The sequence below is a fragment of the Gorilla gorilla genome, chromosome 15, assembly GCF_029281585.2.
Source record: "Gorilla gorilla gorilla isolate KB3781 chromosome 15, NHGRI_mGorGor1-v2.1_pri, whole genome shotgun sequence".
NCBI classification, from domain to species: domain Eukaryota; kingdom Metazoa; phylum Chordata; class Mammalia; order Primates; family Hominidae; genus Gorilla; species Gorilla gorilla.
In genome coordinates, this window is record NC_073239.2 from 109631659 (window position 1) to 109656543 (window position 24885).

Sequence of the window (24885 nt, forward strand, 5' to 3'; positions counted from 1 at the left end):
CCAACTTAAAAATGGGCAAATGAATCTGGAATTAGACACCAGAAAACAGACAACCCAACTAAAAAATTGGTAAATGAATCTGGAATTAGACACCAGAAAAAAAATTGGCATAAGATCACCCAAGAAAATGCAGAGAGCAGATAAGTATATGAAAAGATGCTCAATGTGACTTGTCATTGAGGAATTAATGAGATATTACTACACGCTTATTAGAATGGCCAAAATCCAAAAAATTGACAAATGCTGGTGAGGAGGCAGGCCATGAGGAACTCACATTCGTTGCTGCTAGGAATACAGAACAGTGCATCCACTTTGGAAGGCACTTTGGCAATTTCTCACCGCGCTAAACAGTCTTACCATACGATCCATACAACTAAATTGAAAACCTAAGTCCACACAATGGTTGAATCAAACACAGGGGATTTTTAGGGTAGTGAAACTATGAAAACATAAGGAATATTGGACATTATGCATTTGCCAAAATAGATAGAACTTTATAGTTCAAAAAGTGAACCTTGATGTATGCAGATTTTAAAATATCACTTAGGAAGTTAGCAGATCCCAAGGTGGAATGCAGACTACTACAATACAATCTAACTATATTATAAGTGTGTGAAACATCTCCACTGAAGGGAATAGGGGAAAGAAACTGCCCAAGCAATTTTGGGAATGAGGCTGTTAGAGTAAAGGCAAACAGAACTGCATGTAAGCATTGTACTCTAACTGATAAAGTTGTTCCCCAGTGGGGAACAATTCTGATGTTGCCATGCATGTATACTAGAATCAAACAACTAATTAAATAGATGGTGGATGGTTGGTGTCACATTTATCTCTGATGGAGTGGGAGTTTACAGATACGAAAGGGCAGGAGGCTAGAATGATCCATGTAGTAATGAATTAGAGTTGGAGACATTAGTATGAACTCACATATGGTTTTAAATAGAAATATGTATAGCTATGTGTACGTATACACATGGGTTATTAAACACATATATATTTTCTTGCTCTGTCAGCTGAGAGGGACTAGAAACAACAATACCCCAGGACCAACAAACACATCTACTACCCAGATCTTGCTTTATAACATAAATCTTCCAATAAAAGGAACTAGGGCTTCTTGGAGAAAGGGCTGATGCTAGGACTGTGGCAGGAAATATATAAGATAAGCCTGAAGCATTCTGTACTGCACACAATTAAGGACATCCTCAAACAAAAACAAGAATAGCTGTCTTGAAGTGGGGTGCAGGGAAAATGTCAAATGGACACAGCAGCCAATTGAAAGAGCTCCCATTAGCCAAAGATGGAATAATTTGAGCAATAAAGTATTGGATTACAACTCAAAGTGTAAAATAAATATCCATGACTCCATACAGAATGGTGGCTTGATTTTGGACTTCTTAGCTTCCAGAACTGTGAAAAGTAGATTTCTGTTGTTTACAGGCTGCCTGACTTAAAGGAATTTTATTATAACAGCCTGAGCAGACCAATACAGAAATCGTTTTCTTTTTTCTTTCTTCTTTTTTTTTTTTTTTTTTTTGAGAAGGAGTTTTGCTCTGTCGCCCAGGCTGGAGGGCAATGGAGCGATCTCAGCTCACTGCAACCTCTGCCTCCCAGGTTCAAGCAATTCTTGTACCTCAGCCTCCCGAGTAGCTGAGATCATGGTTGCGTGCCACCACACCCAGCTAATTTTTGTATTTTTAGTAGAGATGGGGTTTCACCGTGTTGGCCAGGCTGGTCTGAACTCCTGACCTCAGGTGATCTACCCACCTTGGCCTCCCAAAGTGCTGGGATTAAAGGCATAAGCCACCACGCCCAGCCAGAAATCTTACAGAAAATGGCTTAATACAAGGGATGGAGAGCCCGTTTCTACTGGGGGCCTATGAACTATACGAGGAGGGAAAAGGCCAAGGCATTGTGACTTATGAAACTGTCATTTATCTGAGAAATGCAACATAGATGCTTTCAACTTTTAGAACCATGAACATTCAAGCTTCTGTATTTATTAAATAAGTATACTCTCATTCTACTTGGGGCACAAAAAGAGAGAAGCAGGGTCATTATGGTAGTTAACAGTTCTAGAAGATGATAGAGGAACAAATTTTTTACTACCTGTATCTTAAGGCCTTTTAAGATTCTCCCTTTAGGAAATGCAAATCAAAACCACAATGTGATACCACCTTACTCCTGCAAGAATGGCCATAATAAAAAAATTTTTAAAAATGGGTGTTGGTGTGGATGTACTAAAAAGGGAAAACTTACAGTGCTGGTGGGAATGTAAACTAATACAACCACTATGGAGAACAGTGTGAAGATTGCCTAAAGAACCAAAAGTAGATCTACCATTTGATTCAGCAACCCCACTTCTGGGTATCCATCCAGAGGAAAAAAAGTCATTATACAAAAAAGGTACTTGCACACGCATGTTTACAGCAGCACAATTCACAATTGAAAAACTATGGGGCCGGGTGCGATGGCTCACACCTGTAATCCCAGCACTTTGGGAGGCTGAGGCAGGTGGATCACTTGAGGTCAGGAGCTCGAGACCAGCCTGGCCAATATGGCGAAACCCCGTCTCTACTAAAAATACAAAAATTAGCTGGGTGTGGGGGCACATGCCTGTAATCCCAGCTACTTGGGAGGCTGAGGCAAGAGAATCACTTGAACCCATTGCACTCCAGCCTGGGTAACAGAGTGAGACTCTGTCTCAAAAAAAAAAAAATCGAACTAGCCCAAATGCCCATCAATTATTGAGTGGATAAAGAAAATGTATATATATTGTGGAATACTACTTAGCCATTGCTGCATTCGCAGCAACAGGATGGAATTGGAGACCGTTATTCTAAGTGAAGTAACTCAGGAATGGAAACCCAAACAATGTATGTTCTTGCTTATAAGTGGGAGCTAAGCTATGAGGACGCAGAGGCATAAGAATGATACACTGGACTTTGGGGACTCGAGGGAAAGTGTAGGGGGTGGTGAAGGATAAAAGCCTACACATTGATTGGGTAGAGTGTACACTGCTTGGGTGATGGGTGTACCAACATCTCAGCAAGCACCACTGAAGGTGGTAACCCAACACCACCTGTTCCCCAAAACCCTATTGAAATTAAAAAATAAAATGCTGTGCATAATAAATACATAGAATTTTTGTCAATTTAAAAATGAAACAAAATTATCTTATTTTTTTTAAAAAAGAGTCTCCCTTTAAAAACTCTACTTTTCAGTATTTGCTCTCCGGTTTGCCCACTGTTGAGCATTGGCAACAGCAAATTCAGTGTGTTTCTTGTACTTGTTACCTAAAACCTCAGAGCTCCCCCAGATGTGTAGGACATTAAAAGTTCTTTATCCCAAAGTCATTTGATTAGCCATGTGAGGCCCTCATTGAGAAAGGATAATCTGTACTGAAAAGAAATGGGCCCATTAGAAACAAGAGTTTCACCCTTGAATTTGTCACAGACATAACCCTCTCTGCCAGTATCTCACCTTCCAGGCCATAACTCCAAAGGTTAGTGGAGTCAATCATTGCTAAACAAGATAGGTACACCTAAAGACAGGTGGTCAGGAGTGGCAGGGTGTGTGAGGGTTATATTTTTCTTTGCTTTCTCCCTGTCTACCTAAACAGCCATCTAGCTAACATGGCTTTTTTAAAAACAGCTTCATACCACATAATTCCTCCATTCAAAGTGTACAATCACTCCTGTAATCCCAGCGCTTTGGAAGGCCAAGGTGGGAGGCTCGCTTGAGGCCAGGAGTTCAAGGCTGCAGTGAGCCACGATCGTGCCACTACAGCCTGGGCCACAGAGCAAGACTCTGTTTCAAAAAAACAAAAGAAGTGTACAATTTGATCACTTTTAGTGTGATCAGAGTTGCCTAACCATCACCACCATCAGGTTTTTTTGTTTTTTGGGTTTTTTTTTTTTTTTGGAGATGCTCTGTTACCCAGCCTGGAGTGCAGTGGCATGATCTCAGTTCACTGCAAACTGCACCTCCCGGGTTCAAGCAATTTCCGGCTAATTTTTGTATTTTTAGCACAGACAGGATTTCACCATGTTGGCCAGGCTGGTCTTGAACTCCTGACCTCAAGTGATCCATCTGCCTCGGTCTCCCAAAGTGCTAGGATTACAGGCATGAGCCACCGCACCTGCCCCTCACCATCAGTTTTATAACATTTTCATCACTCCCCAAAGAAACTTCATACCCATTAGCAGCTACTCCTCATTCCCCTTATCCCTCATTCCCGGAACTAAGGATTCCAGGGATTTTCTATTTCTAAGGATTTGCCTGTTCTGGACATTTCGTAAAAATGGAATCCTATGTGGTCTTTTGTGGCTGGCCTCTTTCAGTTGGCTTAATGTGTCATGCCCATGCACTTCAGTCCTCTTTATTGCTACACAATACTCCATTGCATGGATATCCACTAGTCCCCTATATCGATCCAGTTTTACTTTCTGAGGCTTCAGTTACCTGCGGTCAACTGCGGCCTGAAAATATTAAATGGAAAAATTCCAGAAATACACAACTCTTAAGTTTTCAGTTGCACGTGGCTCTGAGTAGCATGACGGAATCACGCACCCATCCCACTCTGTGCTGCCTGGGACATGAATCCTCCCTTTGTCCGGGGGCTGCAGGCTGCCCACGCTACTTGCCCGTTAGTCACTTAGGCAGTCTCAGTGGTCGAGGTATCTCAGTGCTTGTGTTCAAGGCACCCTTGTTTTACTTAGTGATGGCCCCAAAGCTTAAGAGTAGTGATGATTAATATGCCATTGGGATATGCCAAAGAGAAGCCATGAAGTGCTTTCTTAAAGTGAAAAGGTGAACGTTCTTGACTTAGAAAAAAAAAAGTACGCTGAGGTTGCTAAGATCTATGCTAAGAACAAATCTCCCATCTGTGAAATTGTGAAGGAAAAAGAAATTTGTGCACGTTATGTATAGGGTTCCATGGTTTTGGGCATTCGCTGGGGGTCTGAGAAGGTATCCCCTGTGGGGTAAGGGGAGACTACTGTAGCCAGGGTTACTTTTACACGTTTTTGACAAATCCATCATGAACACCTCCCTGTGTGCGGCACTGGACCAAAGGGAACACAGAGAAGTGAGGCAGCCCCTCTGGAGGGGCCCATGGTCTGCAGTGAGACGCCCTTTCATGCCCCAGTGCCTGGTGTAGGGCAGACCTGACATGTGCTATTAATTAGAGACGCGACAGAAGTGCAGCTGGACAGGAGACAGTACTTCTGTAGTGGATTCTTAGAACTTTGTTGCTTTGGCAGCCACTTTGAACATACATACAGTTAGTTGGACTTTCTCACGCCACAAGCAGGGCTCAGCCACCCTTGACAGTTTCCGGTTCTCCACCTCCTCCCAGTTCCTCCGTGTGGTTGATCCAAGTATCTCTGCCACATACAACTTCCTCCTGGTGGCCACCTCTCTATGGGCCAGCCACATACAGCCTGCAGGACTGGCCCCTGACCCTCGCACCCTGCGTGGACTGTGGAGATATGCCACAGTGACCTCTCAGCTACAGTGCAACCTCCTGGAACTCATGCCAGCCAGCTCTAAACCCCCAATTAGAGCTCCCTTCAGGAAACCTGTTTGAATAACACCCTGGACCCAAAAAGGTGGTGGTCCATGGGTCCCTCTTTCTCTCTATGCACTCCCTGACCTGTGTGTGTGTGTGTGTGTGTATGTGTGTGGCCTCCAGATGTGCTGTGTACACCCCAGATCCTGTAAGTAATAAAATCTTTATTTCTATTTTGTGTATCCCCTAATCATGGAAGGGGTGCTCTTCACTTTAAAGATTCTAAATGAAAACAACTTTTTTTTTGAGACAGAGTCTCACTCTGTTGCCCAGGCTGGAGTGCAGTGGTGTGATCTTGGCTCACTGCAACCTCTGCCTCCCGGGCTCAAGTGATTCTCCTGCCTCAGCCTCCCAAGTAGATGGGACTACAGGCATGCGCCACCACGCCCAGCTAATTTTTGTATGTTTAGTAGAGACAGGGTTTCACCATGTTGCCCAGGCTGGTCTCGAACTCCTGACCTCAGGTGATCTGCCCACCTCGGCCTCCCAAAGTGCTGGGATTACAGGCCTGAGCCACCGCACCCAGCCAAAAACAACTTTTGATGAGTGGGGAGGAGAAGGTGAGGAAGGCTGGAGGAAAGAAGGTACTTTAAACTGCACCTGGAGGGTGTGTGGAGGAGATGGGAAAGGCGTTCCAGGGCAGGAGGAAGAGCAAGTAGCAAAGGCACAGGAGGCTGCAGACCCCAAGGAGTGCAGAGGAGCAGAAAACAGCAGAGCAGCGGGAGGGGAGACTCGGGACGATAACGCTGGAAAAGACGATGACGGAGGAGGCCCCCGCTAGGAGGTGCAGGAGCGTCAACCACAAAGTCAGTGTCGGATGTGAATATTTGGGTTCTGTTATAAACCTTTATTTTTTAAGACTTGAACACCTGCAGAATTAAATACAAAAGCAATCAAAAATCATCATATTTTCTAAAAACAGTTTTCCATTTGGGGCTTGCGGCCCTCTTCAATAAAATCATTCTGAAGATTTAAAGAGGTTTCGGCTTCAAATTCTCAGAATAAAGACTCCTTTTGAGAGGGGCTACAGAAGCCCCCATGAGCTTCCTGCTCCTCAAAACTAACAGGCAAAACAAAACAACAAACCTCCTAGAAAGCAAGTATGACCCTTCTCAATACAGAGCTTTTCCCACCCCAATTTGTAGTTTTTCAGAAAAGACTGGGGAAGCAGGTAACAGCGAGCAAGTCATCTTATGAAGAAGGTCCTGGAGCGAGCCCTGGAGCGGGGGCTCCCCAGGAGGGCCCGAGCAGCGGAGACTTCTCACTCCACCTCTCCAGTCTCTGATCAGCACACAGTCGGTGGGGCGCTCACACTTGGAAAAGCTTCCAGGAGGCAGCTCTTCAGTAGTGACCAAGGCACACGTGGTCCATGGACAATTTTATCCTGCGAGAGACAGGAAGGAGAACTTGGTGAACCACGTCAACTCTGAAGAAAGGCAGACAAACGCAAACCCACATGCGGCAGGGAGGCAGTTACGACAGGCCCGCCCAGCAGCTGTCACTGAGAACATGGCTTCTGGACCCTGCTGACAAATGGCTCTAGAGGAAAGCTGGAGGGAGCTCCTGGCAGAAGTGAAACTGCCCACTTGCAGAAGAGGATGGCAGCCCCTTCTGCTTTCAGAATGACATCGACCTTTCAAGCGTCACCGCTGCGTTAGTTACCTGTGAAGCGGATACGGCTTCTCACAAAGGTTGACCAGCACGTACAAATGTCTCAACGCATACTCGTACTGGGAGAAAACAAACGAGAAGAATGAAACATCCTCATCTCACCACACAATCCACTCCACTTTTGCAATTGCAGAGGGGAAGCATCTTGGCCAGTGGCTCTTGCCCTATTTTGGTTCATGGATCCTTTCGCAACCTTTAGATAATCTGGTGATATTTATGGACGATCCCTCAGGAAAGAGGCACACATGCCAGGGTTTGCATGCAAGTGGGGGGGCTGGCGGGATTCTGCACTCTCAAATCTGAGGGCAGGACTCCTGACAGGGAACTCCCGATGGCTCTGCTCCCCGCCATGGCCTGGGATCTCCCCGGGAAGTCTGCCTTTTGATTCTGGGAGGGACACGCCAGCGAGGGAGATGGATGGCGTGTGAAAGCCATGCTGGATCACACCAGGGAAGGGTGAAGCAGCGGGGATGTTTATCTTGAAATAAACTTCAGGGGAACCCAAGAACTCTCTGAGAACAAAGGAAGAGGTTCACTGTGCATGACTCCAAAGGTCAAAAGACCAAGACTGGGCCGGGTGCGGTGGCTCATGCTTGTAATCCCAGCATTGTGGGAGGCCGAGGCAGGTGGATCACCTGAGGCCAGAAGTTCAGGACCAGCCTGGACAACATGGTGAAACCTTGTCTCTACTAAAAATATGAAAATTAGCCAGGTGTGGTGGTGGGTGCCTGTAATCCCAGCTACTCGGGAGGCTGAGGCAGGAGAATTGCTTGAACCCAGGAGGCAGAGGTTGCAGTGAGCTGAGATCACACCACTGCACTCTAGTCTGGGCAACAAGAGCAAAACTGTGTCTAAAACAAACAAACAAACAAAAAAACCAAGATTGGAGGGGTAAAGTTGAGCTACCTCAACTCTGCCCTAGTGTGAAAGAAGCCAGGGACAGGGACAACAGGGAACTGAGCAGGATGTGGCTATGTTCCAATAAAACTTTTTTTTGGAGACAGAGTTTCACTCTGCCGCCCAGGCTGGAGTATAGTGGCACAATCTCGGCTCATTGCAACCTCCACCTCCCTGGTTCAAGCAGTTCTCCTGCCTCAGCCTCCCGAGTAGTTGGGATTACGGGCGTGCACCACCACGTCTGGCTAATTTTGGTATATTTAGTAGAGACGAGGTCTTACCATGTTGGCCAGGCTGGTCTGGAACTCCTGACTTCAGGTGAGCCACCCACCTTGGCCTCCCAACGTGCTGGGATTGCAGACATGAGCCACCATGCCCGGCCCCAATAAAACTTTATTTACAAAAACAGGTTATGGAGGAGAAACAGACCTGTACGCCAGTTTGCCAACCTTTCTCTAGAAGGATTGAAGCACCACATGCTACTGACCAAGAGGCTTTTCAGGTGCCTTCCAATTCTACATCTGCAGAAACTCAGTACTTCTCCATGGGCCACACCTGACTTCAACTGTCTTGGGAAGAGGTCAGAACAGACTCAGAAGGGAGAAGATGTGTGTGGCTCGTGTGAGGGGTAGAGATGAGGGTGGGGTTTGGCAGGGACAGCAGAAGTGTGAACAGAAGTAACTGTTCTTCAAACTAGAAGTGAGAGCTGTCATCTATGGCTCTGGTAAACTCTCCTACCCACTGGGACAAGAAGAGTGTTCTGGGGCCAAGATTTAAAATTAGTGAATTTGGACAACCTTCTTCCTCTCTGAAATGAGCCCACTGTTTCTCAGCCTGGATGGAACCTTCTATAAGGTCGTACAACCAATGTGACTGCCAGGGGACAATATGAATTCAGCTTCTGGATTCTGGTCATGGGGAGAGCCCGCTGGCTCACCGTGGGGGAGTGCCAGTTGAAGCAGTGGGTCCGGAAGTGCAGCAGGGCCTCTGGGTAGCAGCTGTGCCCCGTGAGCGGGGCTCTCTCGGACAGGAGCTGCTCCACCTCAGCCTCGGACGCTGCCAGCAAGGAGACGATCTTGCGCACTGACTTCTCAATGAGGTGCCTGGCCTGGGGAGAAACGTGGCCTGTCAGAATGTGCCTCCCTGAATGCGGTCTCTCAGGGACCCAGGAACAGTGAGAAGTGCATTCAAAGGCTTCTCTCCACACAGCCCTCAGCCTCCCACAGGTTAGAGGAAATAACAATCAATGTGCTCCGAGAAAGGCGAGAGATGTCTGTGCCCACTTGTGCGACGGTCAGAAAGACCTGCCTCTTGGGGATCTTCCGGCATGATGCAAACATTTGTATCAAAAAACAACCTTTGCTGTGGAGAAAGGAGGTGGCAGAACCTGTGCCCCAAAGCAGACAACTGTGCCGTGAGGGTGCTGTGTCCACGGGCACCTCTGCCCATTCAGGAAACTATTGAATGGTTACACAGCGGGGCACAGAGGGACTTTTATTTTCTTTCCAGATGATGGAAAACAGCATCATAAAGAAGAAAATGCTTCTACACTACCCTCACTCTGGCCAGGCATAGTGGCTCACGCCTGTACTCCCAGCACTTTTAGGAGGCCGAGGCAGGAGGATCACTTGAGGCCAGCAGTTCCAGACCGGCCTGGGCAACACAGGGAGACCCTGCCTCTATTAAAATAAAAATCAAAAAACTAAAAAAAAAAAACCCTTCACTCTACAAGCAAGCTCTGTCCTACCCGCTCTCCAGCCAGGGTTTGCTTGCTTCATATCTGAATTCCACAAAGACCCTCCACCCACTGTGTGTTAGACCAGCAGTTCTCCAGGCGTGGTCCAGACCCACAGACTCCCCAAGAGCTCTCAGGCTCCAGAAGGTCTTCCCTTCCTCAACTCTGTATCTTTACAAGGCTGAATTTTCTTCTTACACTTCAGCCGAAAGAACAGCGCCCGACAGCGAAAGCAGAAGCCAGTTCAAGGATCCAGCTGTCGTCTAGCAATGCCGGACACAAAAGAGATACTCCCACATGTAAAGCAATGCCACTCTTCTCACCCAATGCTTTTTGTTTTGGAAAATGGTTATTTCTCATAGAAAATATATTAGTGTAAAATGTTATTTGTTACGAATATTGTTATTTGTAAATGAGTTAAATATTTTTAAATCTTAGTTTTAATTTTTTCATAATCTTTTACTTTACATAAAAGTATAATTATGCAATAGTTAAACAGTCTTGGAAATAGTTTTCAAATTTGCAGCAGATACCAAAGAAGTCCTATGATTTACACAGCTGTTTAAGCAAACACAAGAAAACTCTGAGCCAGGTGCGGTGCCTCACACCTGTAATCCCAGAACTCTGGGAGGCTGACGCAGGTGGATCACCTGAGGCCAGGAGTTTGAGACCAGTCTGGCCAACATGGTGAAACCCTGTCTCTACTAAAAATACAAAATTAGCCAGGCGTGGTGACGGGTGCCTGTAATCCCAGCTACTCGGGAGGCTGAGGCAGGAGAATCGCTTGAACCCGGGAGGCAGAGGTTGCAGTGAGCTGAAATCGCGCCATTGTACTCCAGCCTGGGCAGCAAGAGCAGAACTCCATCTCAAAATATTAAAAAAAAAAAAAAAAAAAAAAAAAATCACCAAAAAACCTCTGGCTCACTTTCTGTGAACTATCAAAAATGTCCTTTCATCTCATCTTAATTTAATGCAATAAATATCAATAGACATAACCCACCATGAACAAAAGCTCTTTGGGATCAATAATTTAAAGAGTATAAAGAGGTTTGGCCGGGTGCAGTGGCCCACTCCTGTAATCCCAGCACTTTCAGGGCCCAGGTGGGAAGATCACTTGAGCTCAGGAGTTTGAGACCAGCCTGGGCAACATAGTGAGACCCCAGCTCTACAAAAAAATTAATAAATAAAGAGGCCCAAGACTAAAATGTCTGAGCACTACTGGGCTATACTGCGTTTGACACCAACTAAAAATATGTCCTGGTTAATACGTTTTTCACACACAGGGCACCAATTTTGGAGATAACTAGATATGTGCATTTAAAACAAACCACATTGATTTAAAAAAAGAATCTTGCCTAGACGGGTGGATCACCTGAGGTCAGGAGTTCGAGACCAGCCTGACCAACATGGTGAAACCCCATCTCTACTAAAAATACAAAAATTAAGTGGGGCATGGTGGCACGTGCCTGTAATCCCAGCTACTTGGGAGGCTGAGGCAGGGGAATCTCTTAAACCCAGGAGGCGGAGGTTGCAGTGAGCCGAGATCACACCACTGCATTCCAGCCTGGCGACAGAGCAACACTCTGTCTCAAGGAAAAAAAAAAAAAATCTTGCCTAGAAAACTCAGGCCATATTTCAGCACATCCATCACTGTGCTGTGCTGACAATGGGGATAAGGGTTAACAGAGTTGGCTTTGTGGGAAGGGACAGGCAGCCCTCTGCCCAGCATTCCGGTGAGCACACAGCTGTAATTTACATAGCAATTCTGCCAGCTCCAAACACACTGATGAGCTACTGAAAACAGACTCACTGATTGGAAAGGACGGCATAAGCATTTTAGAAAGAATTTTAGGCACGACTATGTTTTTCTGAGAACAGCAGAAATTTTTGTGGATTGGATTTTTTTTTTTTTTTTTTTTTTAAGAGAAGGGGTTTTGCTAGGTTGCCTAAGCTGACCTCAAAGTCCCGGACTCAAGGAATCCTCCTGCCTCAGCCCCCTAAGTAGCTGGGACTAGAGGCGCACGCCACCGTACCTGTCTCTGGATTTTTAAAATGAATATGATTAGCTAATAACTTAATAAGCAACAAAATAAAAATACCCTCTAAGCAACAAGGTATAAAAGAGGGAAACACCCATGTACATGGCTTCTTGGTACGATACAGGGGAGACAGGCCGCCATTCTACTGCTCCCTACTACCGAAGAGGTCAAGGTTAGTTTACTCATGAAGATGGGAGGCAACCACGGCCCCGCCCACCCGCTTCCGTTACATGGAGGACTAAGGCTGGCTTCTGTCCCCACATACTCCTGCGTGGCAGGAGAATAGGAGGCAGGGCCGTGCTCATGCATGCTGCCCACCTGGGCTGGGGACAGCACCTGGCCACAGCTCCTTTCACCACTACTCACATCCAGATGCCGCTGGATCTCCTCCGTGAGCTGCCTGGACTCCTCCAGATCATTGGTGTTCATCAGTTTCCTTTTCATGATGGTGAGAGGCACATCAGGGCTGGGGGTGAGGTCAAGGTGTGTGACTGGAGGTAGGGAGATAGGAGAACTGGCTTTGTGTTTCATACCCTGAAACTGCATCACTTTCATGGTGGAGATTGTCTGGGGAGACAGACAGCAAGAGTGAGAGAGAAAGCGAGAGAGTGAGAGAAGGCCAGAGAGAGAGGGAGAGAGAGAGCTGGTTTGAGTGGGAGGAGCAGAGGTGCCCAACATACCCCAAGTCCAGCCTCTCCCTCAGAGGCTCACATTTACTCCTCATGCTTTCAGGACCACAGGGCCACATTCACAGTGTGAAAGGCATGGATGGTCACCCCAGCAGCACACAGGCAATGCACGGGAGCCCCTGAAATCTACCAGTGAGTGACTCAAAATGCCCGGCATCCTGTGCAGAACTGCTGTTCTTTCACCAGACAGCTCTGGTCCAAGCTCTGCCTGACTGCATCAGCAGTGCCCTTCATATGTAAAAGAATAGCAGTTCTGCTGCAAAGGATGCCAGGCAAAGAATGTCACCTGCAAAGGACGCCGCCTATCCAGGCGGGTGACCTGTATGTGCTCACTCCCCCGCACTCACCTGCAAGTCCCTAAGGACCAGTAGTGGGAAGGTACAAAGCATCCGCCCAGGTTAGAGCTGAAGTCTGGGTCCACTGGGAAGGGCAGAGCTAAGGCCACAGAGAGGCCAGGCTGATGCTTGGCATCAAGAGCTAGCAAATGGGCACAGCGGCCAGGCTCGATTTGGCTGCAGCGGTCACTACAGACTGGCTCCCAATCAGAAGGGAAAATGCTGCAAGCGTTCTCTTCCTAAAGCAAGCAACAATAATCTAAAAACAGTTCTAAAATCAGCAATGCCACACACACCAATCTATATAAAAACACAGAGGCTGGAGAAGATCCACCACAACTCCTCAACCAAGATCAGAAATGGCCAATGATGAGGACACTGTGAAGAGAACGGAAAGCCTAAGGCAGGGCCCCCACATGGCCAGGGCTATGCCACCACTGACCCTGCCTTCTGCGTGTCACCTTTCCCTGGCCGTCCCTCTGCTTCAACTCTCTCCTACACCTGCTCAAAAGCCTGACCAGGTCATTGTGCCCTGGGTGCAGGTCTCATGTCCCCCATCCCACGCCCTGCTGAAGGGCTAACCATGGCTGGATTTACTGACTCCAGGTTCTTCTAGAAGGCCAATGTTTGCGCCCAAGGAACAGATCTCAGCTGGCGAGCTCTCCGCTGGGGGTGGGCTGCTTGGGGGATGGTGAACAACTGAGAGGCCCTGCACATTTGTTACGGTGTTTGCACATCCCAAACGCTAGCCCCAGCAGCTTCACTTAGGGCCCGAGCTTTTAGCAGCCACCTACTGCAACACCATTTAACCACACAGGTCCCTTCTGGACATATTTGGAGGAGGATAAAATGTCTCCAATTTATAGCCAAAGGGTAAAGGTAACAACCTGCCATTTGCAAAGGGGCAGGACCCCAGAAAATCCAAGGTGCAGAGTGGCTGTGGGACAATCTACAAACCGTAAAGTAGCAGCTTTCGAGTCAGTGATCCCTTGCTGCACACTAGGCCTGTGTTTAGCATAAGTAACGCATAGCCCTCTTGCATGCTCCTAGCTACCTTGTACGCTTGGGTTTCAACCAATGAGAAAACAAATTCACAGAAGTGAAATCACTTGCCCAAAGTCTCACAACTCTGCAAGTTTGAACCTAGGAAGGTCTGATTCCAAAGCCCACAGGTCCCCAGGATGGAGTGGCATGAGAGGCAGAGGCATCCCTGCCTCAAGCATTCCTCACTCAGATCCCATGTCTCTTTAGCAAGAGATCAATATTCCAGGCAAGTCCACCTAGGACACAAGGAACAGAGGGCCAGCACGTGAGGCTCCCGACTCACTTTGTTTCCATACTGCATGACGTGGCTGGTGTTGGTGTGCGATTTTACCAGGTGGTACTGCTTGTGGAGGGTCTCTTTAGTCAGATCTTCCTGCAAAAAGTGAGACCATTAAAGACCTTTGACAATCAGAGTCTGACGGTTAAACCCCAGCTGAACAGCCAGCCCCCAAAGGGCTCACCACGTCCGAGTCTTCCATCCAGTTGACGCTGTACCAGTCCCCCAGGTACGTGGACCTCTTCTCATCATAGTAACAGGCGTAGGACGACTCTCTGGGGTTGGCAGCAGTAGTTGCATAAACTGCGAGGAATTAAAGATGATCTTTTAGTTGCATTTTATTCCTGCCTTGGATTACACTTGAAGCTTGAGTCCTTCTTTCTCCCCCGGTGAAATCGAAGCATGCTACTTATGATCCACACAGGAGGGCAGGGACACGTAACTGTACCCAGGCTTGTGTATTCGATTACAATAACTCATCTAAAATTAAATGCGGAAGAAAGAGGAGCCAGCTGGTGGATGTTTTTTGCAGCAATTGGCAAATTGGCATGCTTAGGACATCATGCTATTCTGGAAGAATGCTGACATTTCCACAGCACAGGAAACTTGAACAATATGGGCTTACTTTGGTTTCCAGAGAGATCTGACATTTATTGAAGAAACATCTAGATTAACTGAACCTATAAAAAAGCTACCACTTACTATCTCTCTACCATGGGCTTAGAATTGTGCTGGACAAATGCTAGTGTTTAAAATACAAGTCTCCCAACAGACACACACTATCTTTATCCCCATTTTACAGATGGGGATAACTGAGGGTCAAAGAGAGTCAGTCACCTGCTTTGAGGTCAGAGTGCAACCAGCACATTACAAAGGATGGAGGCTAGTCCAAAGCCCATGTAGTTTTAGCTTCAGTAGTTTTACGAGAACCTGGAAGAGCACTGTGAGGCTCACATACAGATTCTTTATTCCCTGACTACCAGTGCTTCAGAAGCAGAGGAAGCCCAGAGCTACCTGCAAGTATCTCCCCACTTCTATGGCCCAAGCTGCCCTCAGCAGCCCCTGCTTATGGAGAATGCTCAGTTCCATGTCAGCAGTGTCCGAGCAACCTGCTTGCCAGCCCAGGTCGAGGCCGGCGCCCCAACCACCTACCATTGATGTTATCCGGCAGGTGGTTCATCATGGACCCAGATTCACAGGCTTCAATGTAGAACACCATCTGTGAGGCAGACGGGGCAGGTGAGCTCACCCCAGCCAGGTACAGGCCTCCAGCCATGCTACTGGAGCTCTGCCCACTCTCTCTACCCATTCCTAACAAGTCCTCCAGGCTTGCTTCTGGAGACATTACTGCTGTAAAGAGGCTGCTACCAGAAGCTATGGAAGCTGCTGCCACACAAATTTATTCATTGCTAATGGAATAAAATCATCTATTAGCTGAAATAATGCAGAGGAAACGGAGCCATGTGATGCTAAGGAAAACGGTTCCACCATCCAGTGCAGGGAGGAGTTTCAAAGACCATACAGTGCGGCAGGCCATCTTTCTGCGTTACTGTCACGTATCACCCAACCCATGCAGGTTTTTTTTTTTTTTTTTTTTTTTTTTTTTTTTTTTTTTAGTAGAGACACGGTCTCACTATGTTGCCCAGGCTGGTCTTAAACTCCTGGCCTCAAGTGATCTTCCCGCCTCAGCCTCCTAAAGTGCTGGGACTACAGGAGTGAGCCACCACACCCAGCCAAAAACTCTGGCCCTGCACAGTTTCCATAAAGGGTGCTATAGGGGTGAGAAAGGCTCAAAGTGAGAATAAGATAGTGGTATTTTCCTCCCCAGCTGCCCAAAATTGAGGACAGTCCTAGGAATAGGAGTCTGCAAAGTGTGGGCCGAAGACCAGCAGCAGCAGGATCACATGGAAACCCAAGGCAAATTCTCAGGTCCCCTCCCCAGACCTACTGGGTCAAACTCTGGGGGCGAGGCCCACACTGTTTTAACAAGCTCTCCATGATTCCAGTCTAATAGCTAAAGCCGAAAGCCTCATCCTGGGAAACCAGGGATTGGAAGGATCCCCTTTCTAGAAAACACAGCACCCACAGTTGGAGGACGGTCACAGGACTGTGGGCTCTGCACTCACGGCTTTCCTCACACCCCCCGCCCCCACAAGGCTGCCCCAAGGGCTGAATTACCTTTCGGTACATTTTGTGTTTGTACATGTAATGGATGGTCTCATTCAGGTCCTTTACATGAAGCTGAAAGGTGAGAATATTGTCAGACCAACACATCAAGAGAAACTATTTGCTGGATAAGCCACTAGTAAAGTTCTGATGATCCTTCATAAACTCTTTTCTACCAATCCCTAGATGTAATCCTGGTGAAGAACATAACCCCAGAATGTCATCACATGTTTTATGCACGCATTTAAAAAGGGCAAGAGGATGTACCTCTTCACCCATTACTTTGTCCGGAGCTTTTGGTCTATTCTCAGGTCTAGTGTGATACACCCACATCCTGAGACAGCTACCGACGCTGCGATATGAACAGAAATGCAGGGAAAACTGTCTGGAAGAGATGTCCTTGGATAGATTTCAAGCTGCTAAACCTGCCCCCCACTCCCACCCACCACACGTACAAACCAACCCTGGCAGGACGCTAGAAAATACACGCTACGAGTTTAATCTCGACACCTAGGCTTGCTTTTCTGCCCTGCTAGTTTGTCCTTAAAACGTTAAGAAAACTCACATCTTCATTGGGAAAAACCAGTATTCCAGTAGATCCATGGTCAGTGAAGTAAATGAACACGTGATCCTGGGGGCCGCTGCCAAGAAAGAATCAGGGGTCAATCATTTCCTTTTTCTGTTTCTACTTCTATTTCTCTGAAAAGCTGCCCTAATCAAAAAATTAAGAAGTTTGGGGAGCAGAGTTGCCCAACCAGGTTTGAAGATGAACACAAGGGCCCGGTGCCCGGTGTCTGGCCTGTCCCCTCCACTCCCCTTGGTGTGATTCTGAACCACAGTATAGATCCTAGAGCCTCCAAATTCTGAACTACGGCTGGAAAGGAGGAGGGACCTTTCCTGGGCAACCCATCAGACAGACCTGGTGTGAGGTGGATAGTGGGGTCCTTTGGCAATTGGGCCTCATTCCAGGCAGCCACACTCTCCAGCCAGATCTCCCCAAAATGAGCTCAACACAGGCCTGCAGCCTCCCCCTCCAGGCCTCCTGTGGCCCACAGTCTGGATGCCCACCTGCCTGCCTCACCAGGGCTTCCACCAGATGGCGCTGCTTCAAAGTGGCAGAGATGTAGTAACTTACATGAAGCCAATTTGGTTCACCCTCACAGATGTCCATCTCCACACTAATTTTTTTTTTTTTTTTTTTTTTTTTTGAGATGGAGTCTTGCCCTGTCACCCAGGCTGGAGTGCAATGGCGTGATCTCAGCTCACTGTAACTTCCGCCTCCCAGGTTAAAGCAGTTCTCCTGCCTCAGCCTCCCGAGTAGCTGGGATTATAGGCACGCGCCACCACGCCTGGCTAATTTTTGTATTTTTAGTAGAGACGGGGATTCACACTGTTGGTCAGGGTGTGTGTGTGTGTGTGTGTGTGTGTTTGAGACAGAGTCTCACTCTGTCACTCAGGCTGGAGTACAGTGGCACAATCTTGCCTCACTGCAACCTCCACCTCCTGGATTCAAGCAATTCTCCTTCCTCAGCCACCAGAGTAGCTGGGATTACAGGTGCATGCCACCACGTCTGGCTAATTTTTGTATTTTTAGTAGAGATGGGGTTTCATCATGTTGGCTAGGCTAGGGTTCGTGTTCAACTCCTGATCTCAAGTGATCCGCCCACCTTGGCCTCCCAAAGTGCTGGGATTACAGGCGTGAGCCACCGCACCCAGCCTCTGCACTAATTCACACGAGCTTACTTGTGCCCAGGTCTCCCTTCCAGCTTAAAAGAAATATGCTACTAGAATCTCTGGCATCACATAAAAATGCCACATGAGCAATTACTAAACAACAAGACATCTCTAGCCCATAGCCAGCGGGGGTAAGCACTGGGGTTTGTGTTCCCCAATATGAAAGTCCACTTCCTCCAATATGAAGGGACTTACGAATGTGCCTCTCCCCGCTGGGCTGATCTGTGATCAGAGCACAGGGCTGGTGGCCCTGCAATCTGGGCACAGGGATTCAGATTCACACCTGCCTCAGGGGCTCCGCTGGCAGTGGGACATCCGTGTGCTATGATCCCCAGACAAGGAACGAGGAGTTTAAGTGATAGGAACATTTTATTAATAATGAGGGGCCCTGGATCATAAGGTGAATTCAGTGCAGAAATGGGCCACCAAGCGAAGCCACTGAAACAACAGCCCTAAGCACCTGTCCTAAGTCAGAACAAAACTCTCCACTCAGTCATTTCTCACAGGTAAACAGGCTAGGGGCACAGAACAACACCTGTTTCAATTCTCTATACTGGGGTCCCAAGCCATTGAGAGAAGTGTAGTATCTGTAAACAGACATTACCTCTTCAGGACTTTGCCGGATCCTATGCCCTTCACTGCTTCTGCATCACCTCTCAACACAGCAAGGAAATTTTGTGGGGTAACATCCTACAAAGAATTAGGAGCCACAATCAGATGCAGCTGTCGCTCCAACCCAGAGAGTTGGCTGAGTCTGCAACCGACCCACGCCACCAGCCTGCACATTCCAAGGCTCATGGCTTAACAGCAAACACTTTTGGCTGGGTGCCGTGGCTCACGCCTGTAATCCTAGCACTTTGGGAGGCCGAAGCGGGCAGATCACTTGAGGTCAGGAGTTCAAGGCTAGCCTGGCCAACACAGTGAAACCCCATCTCTACTGAAAGTAGAAAAATTAGCCAGGCATCATGGCACCCGCCTGTAATCCCAGCTACTATGGAGGCTGAGGCAGGAGAATCACTTGAACCCGGGAAGCGGAGGTTGCAGTGAGCCAAGATTGTGCCACTGCACTCCAGCCTGGGTGACAGTGCAAGACTCCATCTCAAACAAACAAACACTATACAGAAACAATTTCATTAAATACGGTCATCTTTTTTACCTGTATGATACGTTAAATTTAATTATATTTGACTTTAAAAGAAAAATAAAATAAAATGAAACAAAGAATTGTTAAACATCAGATAAAAGTTTCTTATCAAAAGGATAATTAATTCCTAAAAGATCCGATATTTAAAACAGACTATGAAAACCAGGTGAATGAAGGCATCACGGTCGATTCTAAAAATGTGTCAATTGAGACAGTCTCAATCAACTAGGAGGAACAGAAAAGTTTTTGGAAGTAATATACTATTATAGCTATAATACACTATATAATAAACTATATAACAACAATAAATGAAAAACTATCTCAGCAAAAATCCTGAGATACTTTGCACCAAGCCTGGTACTGAGAAAACTGATTTTTATAAAAGAGCACAGGTAATCTATGATCAGATTAATGGTGATATCTCAAGAAAGGTTAATATGGATGAAACTACATGGTCAGGCCTAAAGTATGAGAAGACTGGGAACTATCTGTAGATTGCAACTTATTCCAAACATTCTCTTTTCCTCTGCTTTCTTTCAAAACTCTCATAATTTACTCCTCAGGCACAAATCCTAATACGAATGTGAAACACCGACCAGAAGCCAGTCTAGGGAGATTCTGATTCTAGAAACAGAAGAAAGAGGGAAAAATCATCACTAAAATGAAAACTAAACCAGCTGGCTCCAACCGTGGAAGCCACTCACCTCTCCGGTGTAGTCCTTCGGGACTCCCTGATAGACATCTGTGCCATTGGGCCTGTTGATCACAATTCCTGGAGTGGGATTGCTGAAAATTAAAGGACACAATTTAAACGAGATGTGGCATGCCTCTGAAATCTCTCTCTTCAAACACATGTATGTTATGTGAAAAAATAGTAAACGTCTATGTTGGTCAAAGAAACAACTTATGGCCTGCAGGGTGGCCAACGTGTGAGTGGTTTGAGCAGCTTGGGGATCTCAGCAGTCCCATAGCCCAAGAGCTCTTGGCAGAGGCAGTGAGGAGCTGAGCCCGAAAAGCCTCGGGCAGGGACCAAAGCATAGGTGCCTGCTGGAAACCAGAGAGCATCATGAGGGCAAGGTCTCATCAAAAGCTCTCTCAGAGTGAAACTACTCTCAGAAAGAGACAGGACAGAGAACAAGACTTTAATACAAGAGCTTAGGCATTAAAGCGTCAGAGTGGGTGATGTATGAGCTGAGAATGTGACCACAGTAAGCATAGCGTCCTTCACCGCGGCTGCAGCAGGGTGACCACGGAGCTAGGAGGTTAGAACTCGCTGAGTTTATGCCCATACTTGCTGCCTCTGATCTCTGCAAGAAATCAGATAAGCAGGCACAAGGGAACTATTTGTGAAGTTAAACTCAGCAAGTAATAAAATAAGTATAGAAAGAAGGTAGTAGGAGTATCTAACCTACAAACAAAAACATTCTACGTGCAGGTCCCCTGTGCTGCAGCCTGCTCGGAGCTTAGGAGCAAGCACCATAGAATCTAACAAGTCCTCGAAGGTGAGGAGGAACTCGGCTTTAAACCCTTTCAAAGCACCCACCAGCACCCACTTCCTATGTCTTTGCCATTCCCAGGGCACACCAAGTTATGGTCAAAGCTCAGCATGGGGGCCAGGCGTGGTGGCTCACATCTGTAATCCCAGCATTTTGGGAGGCCAAGGCAGCTGGATCACTTGAGTTCAGGAGTTCAAGAACAGCCTGGCCAACATGGTGAAATCCTGTCTCTAGTAAAAATACAAAAATTAGCTGGGCATGGCAGTGCACACCTGCAGTCCCAGCTCCTTGGGAGGCTGAGGTGGGAGGATCGCTTGAACCCAGGAAGTGGAGGTTGCAGTGAGCTGAGATCGCACCACCGCACTCCAGCCTGGGCGACAGAGCAAGACTGTCTCAAATAAATAATAATAATAAAAAAAAGCTCAACATGAGGTATCCCTGTGATCTTCTGTCTGGGAGTCTCTTATATATTTTAACATTAGGCCACTAGGATTCCTGTGAGTCTATGTGACCTTTTTTTAAATACCCTGAAGTCCTTCCCCACCAAGTTCCAAGTGTTCCCCACTTACTCTTCAGAGTAAGCGATGTCATCGTACATCATCACAACGATCTGTTCGTCAGGAATCCCATTGCGGTGAATGATCTGGTAGGCATGGCACGCGTCTGCCTGGGAGAAATGATTTGGTGAAGTTTTAGATCTTGCCCGGGAGGCCAATTTTGGAGTTCTAAGGAGTGATGTGTTCTGTCTCCTGGAAGACTTACTGTGAATCATCCCCTGTCGGTCAGGCATTTAAATTACTATTTTAAAACACATACATTGATATTTTTTATCTCAATTTAAAAAGATCCCCCATCCATCCAAAGTATTATTCAGCAGGAAACTAGTGCACACGTGGGCTACGTACACATTGCACATGTGAGCACACGTGCACATACACACCCCACCACCACAACCACCGCCGCCAACGCCGCCACCACCACCACCACCACCACCACCACCACCAACACGGCCACCACCAACACCACCAACACCACCACCACCAACACCACCACCACCACCACCACCAACACCACCTCCACCACCACCACCACCACCACCAACACCACCACCACCACCTCCACCACCGCCGCCGCCAACGCCACCACCACCAACACCACCTCCACCACCACCACCACCACCAACACCACCTCCACCACCACCACAACCACCGCTGCCAACGCCACCACCACCACCACCACCACCACCACCACCAACACCACCTCCACCACCACCACAACCACCACCACCTCCACCACCACCACCACCACCACCGCCGCCAACGCCACCACCACCAACACCACCTCCACCACCACCACAACCACCGCCGCCAACGCCACCACCAACACCACCACCAACACCACCACCGCCACCACCAACACCACCTCCACCACCACCACCACCACCGCCGCCAACGCCACCACCACCAACACCACCTCCACCACCACCACCACCACCACCACCACCTCCACCACCACCACAACCACCGCCACCAACACCACCACCAACACCACCACCACCACCACCACCACCACCTCCACCACCACCACCACCGCCGCCGCCAACGCCACCACCACCAACACCACCACCGCCACCACCACCAACACCACCACCTCCACCACCACCACCGCCACCACCAACACCACCACCGCCACCACCAACACCACCTCCACCACCACCACCACCGCCACCACCAACACCACCACCGCCACCACCAACACCACCTCCACCACCACCACCACCGCCGCCGCCAACGCCACCACCACCACCAACACCACCTCCACCACCACCACCACCACCAACACCACCTCCACCACCACCACAACCACCGCCGCCAACGCCGCCACCAACACCACCACCAACACCAACACCACCACCACCACCAACACCACCACCACCAACACCAACACCACCACCAACACCGCCACCGCCACCACCAACACCGCCACCGCCACCACCACCACCACCACCACCAACACCACCACCACCACCAACACCACCACCACCACCACCAACACCAACACCACCACCGCCACCACCAACACCGCCACCACCACCACCACCACCACCAACACCACCACCACCACCACCAACACCAACACCAACACCACCACCAACACCACCACCATCACCAACACCACCACCAACACCAACACCACCACCAACACCGCCACCACCACCACCACCACCACCACCACCACCACCAACACCACCACCGCCACCGCCACCTCCAACACCACCACCGCCACCACCAACACCACCAACACCACCACCACCACCACCACCACCGCCACCACCACCACCAACACCGCCAACACCAACACCACCACCACCACCACCACCAACACCACCGCCACCAACACCACCGCCACCACCACCACTACCACCACTGCCACCACATATATAGGTAAGAAGGACCTCTGCAAGTCCTAAGTAACTTGTTTTTATTTTTCAGACTATATAATAGTCTCTGGAAAGCATAGATTTTAGTCTCAAAAACAGAATGACTCAGAATGATCAACAGAGCTAGTTCTATTTCCCACAGGATTCTTCTGATCCAAGTACTTTGTCTGCCAAAGTCACTGTTTAGAGAACTGACTGAACACTCAAAAGTCCAACTCAGGAATTAAGAAATTGCTCTTAAGTTTTAAAAAATAACAAGAATACAAAGGAAGACAACATTATAAATAAGAGAAAAATGTTCCTAATGCAACTCCCTGTCCACGCAAGGGTGAAGACAGGCTTGCGTCCTTATCTCAGGTGAAACATACTACCACTTCATGCCTTGCAAATCATCTGAAGACAGAAAGGAAAAATGTTGCCTGTCTGCTTACATTTAATTTTGTCATTCCTAGAACAAAGACATAAGTAAGCATAAGGAGAGGCGTGTGCCCAGCGATTTGTCTCCCCAAGGAAGACAGCCTGAGCAACTGGGTGTACACACAGTGCACTCTAAACAACACTGAGCACAGCAATAAAACTAAAGCTCATCGAACATTCAGACTGGCACTTTGCCTGTGGATGTCCCAACCAAATGGACTTATTTTATGACAAAGATGGGTGCTTGGTATACAGTTTTTGAAGGCTGAATGGGTGAGGTCCAGGGCCTGGCACTCAAGAGCGATTAGATGAATGGATGACTCAATAAATAGGAAAACATTTTTATTGACTTGCTTCTATTTGTCCAGCACTGTGCTAAGACTTTGTAGGCCTTATCTCGTTTAATTCTCACAGCAACCCTTCGTGATAAAGGTAATGATCCCCATTTTATTATGGATAAGGAAAACGCAGCCTTTGGAGGTGAGGTGACCTGCCCAAGTCACACAGAGTTCAAGTGAAAGATCTCAGGCATTCTGGCCAGGCACAATGGCTCACGCCTGTAATCCCAGCACTTTGGGAGGCTGAGGAGGGCAGATCACCTGAGGTCTAGAGTTCGAGACCAGCCTGACCAACATGGTGAAACCCTGTCTCTACTAAAAATACAAAATTAGCCAGGCATGGTGGCGCATGCGTGTAATCCTAGCTACTTGGGAGGCTGAGGCGGGAGAATCACCTGAATGCGGGAGGCGGCGGTTGCAGTGAGCCGAGATCGCACCATTGCACGCCAGCCTGGGCAACAAGAGCAAAACTCCGTCGACTGTTAGATGCTCAAACACTAGTTGTGGTAGGCAAAATAACAGCCCCCCAAAGGATGTCCACATCCTAATCCCTGAAGCCTACACTACGTTACATTACAGAGCAAAGGGTTATTAAGATAGCAGATGGATTTAAGGTTGCCAATCAGCTGGTCTTAAAATAGGGAGGTTTTCCTGGATTATTCCAGTGGCCCAATGTCATTTTTATTTATTTTTGTTTTTGTTTTTTTTTTTTTGAGACAGGGTCTTGCTGTCTCCCAGGCGGGAGTGCACAGGTGCAATCTCAGCTCACTGCAGCCTCGACTTCCTGGGCTCAAGTTATCCCCCCACCTCAGCCTCCCAGGTAGCTGGGACTACAGGCACACAACACTGCACCTGGCTAATTTCTAAAATGTTCTGTAGAGACAGGGTCTC

The 24885-nt window shown here is 47.9% G+C and overlaps 1 protein-coding gene across 4 annotated transcripts in view; it reads right to left on the reverse strand.

Annotated features, from left to right (window-relative positions):
* Positions 1-6398: 6398 nt before the first annotated feature.
* The window catches only part of LGMN (legumain), a 48067-nt gene continuing 29580 nt past the window's right edge, over positions 6399-24885 (reverse strand). For 3 of the 4 annotated variants that reach the window (XM_055361268.2, XM_055361267.2, XM_055361269.2), the window contains 12 exons: positions 21369-21466; positions 20008-20089; positions 18764-18849; positions 16991-17066; positions 16438-16500; positions 15412-15478; positions 14444-14562; positions 14266-14355; positions 12281-12481; positions 9078-9248; positions 7235-7302; positions 6399-6956 (listed from right to left, as the gene is read on the reverse strand). In XM_055361268.2, coding sequence (XP_055217243.1) covers positions 6914-6956; positions 7235-7302; positions 9078-9248; positions 12281-12481; positions 14266-14355; positions 14444-14562; positions 15412-15478; positions 16438-16500; positions 16991-17066; positions 18764-18849; positions 20008-20089; positions 21369-21466 — 1164 coding nt within the window. In that variant the 3' untranslated portion in view covers positions 6399-6913. The remainder of the gene's footprint in view (positions 6957-7234; positions 7303-9077; positions 9249-12280; positions 12482-14265; positions 14356-14443; positions 14563-15411; positions 15479-16437; positions 16501-16990; positions 17067-18763; positions 18850-20007; positions 20090-21368; positions 21467-24885) is intronic. The other variant, XM_055361270.2, reaches the window with a different exon arrangement.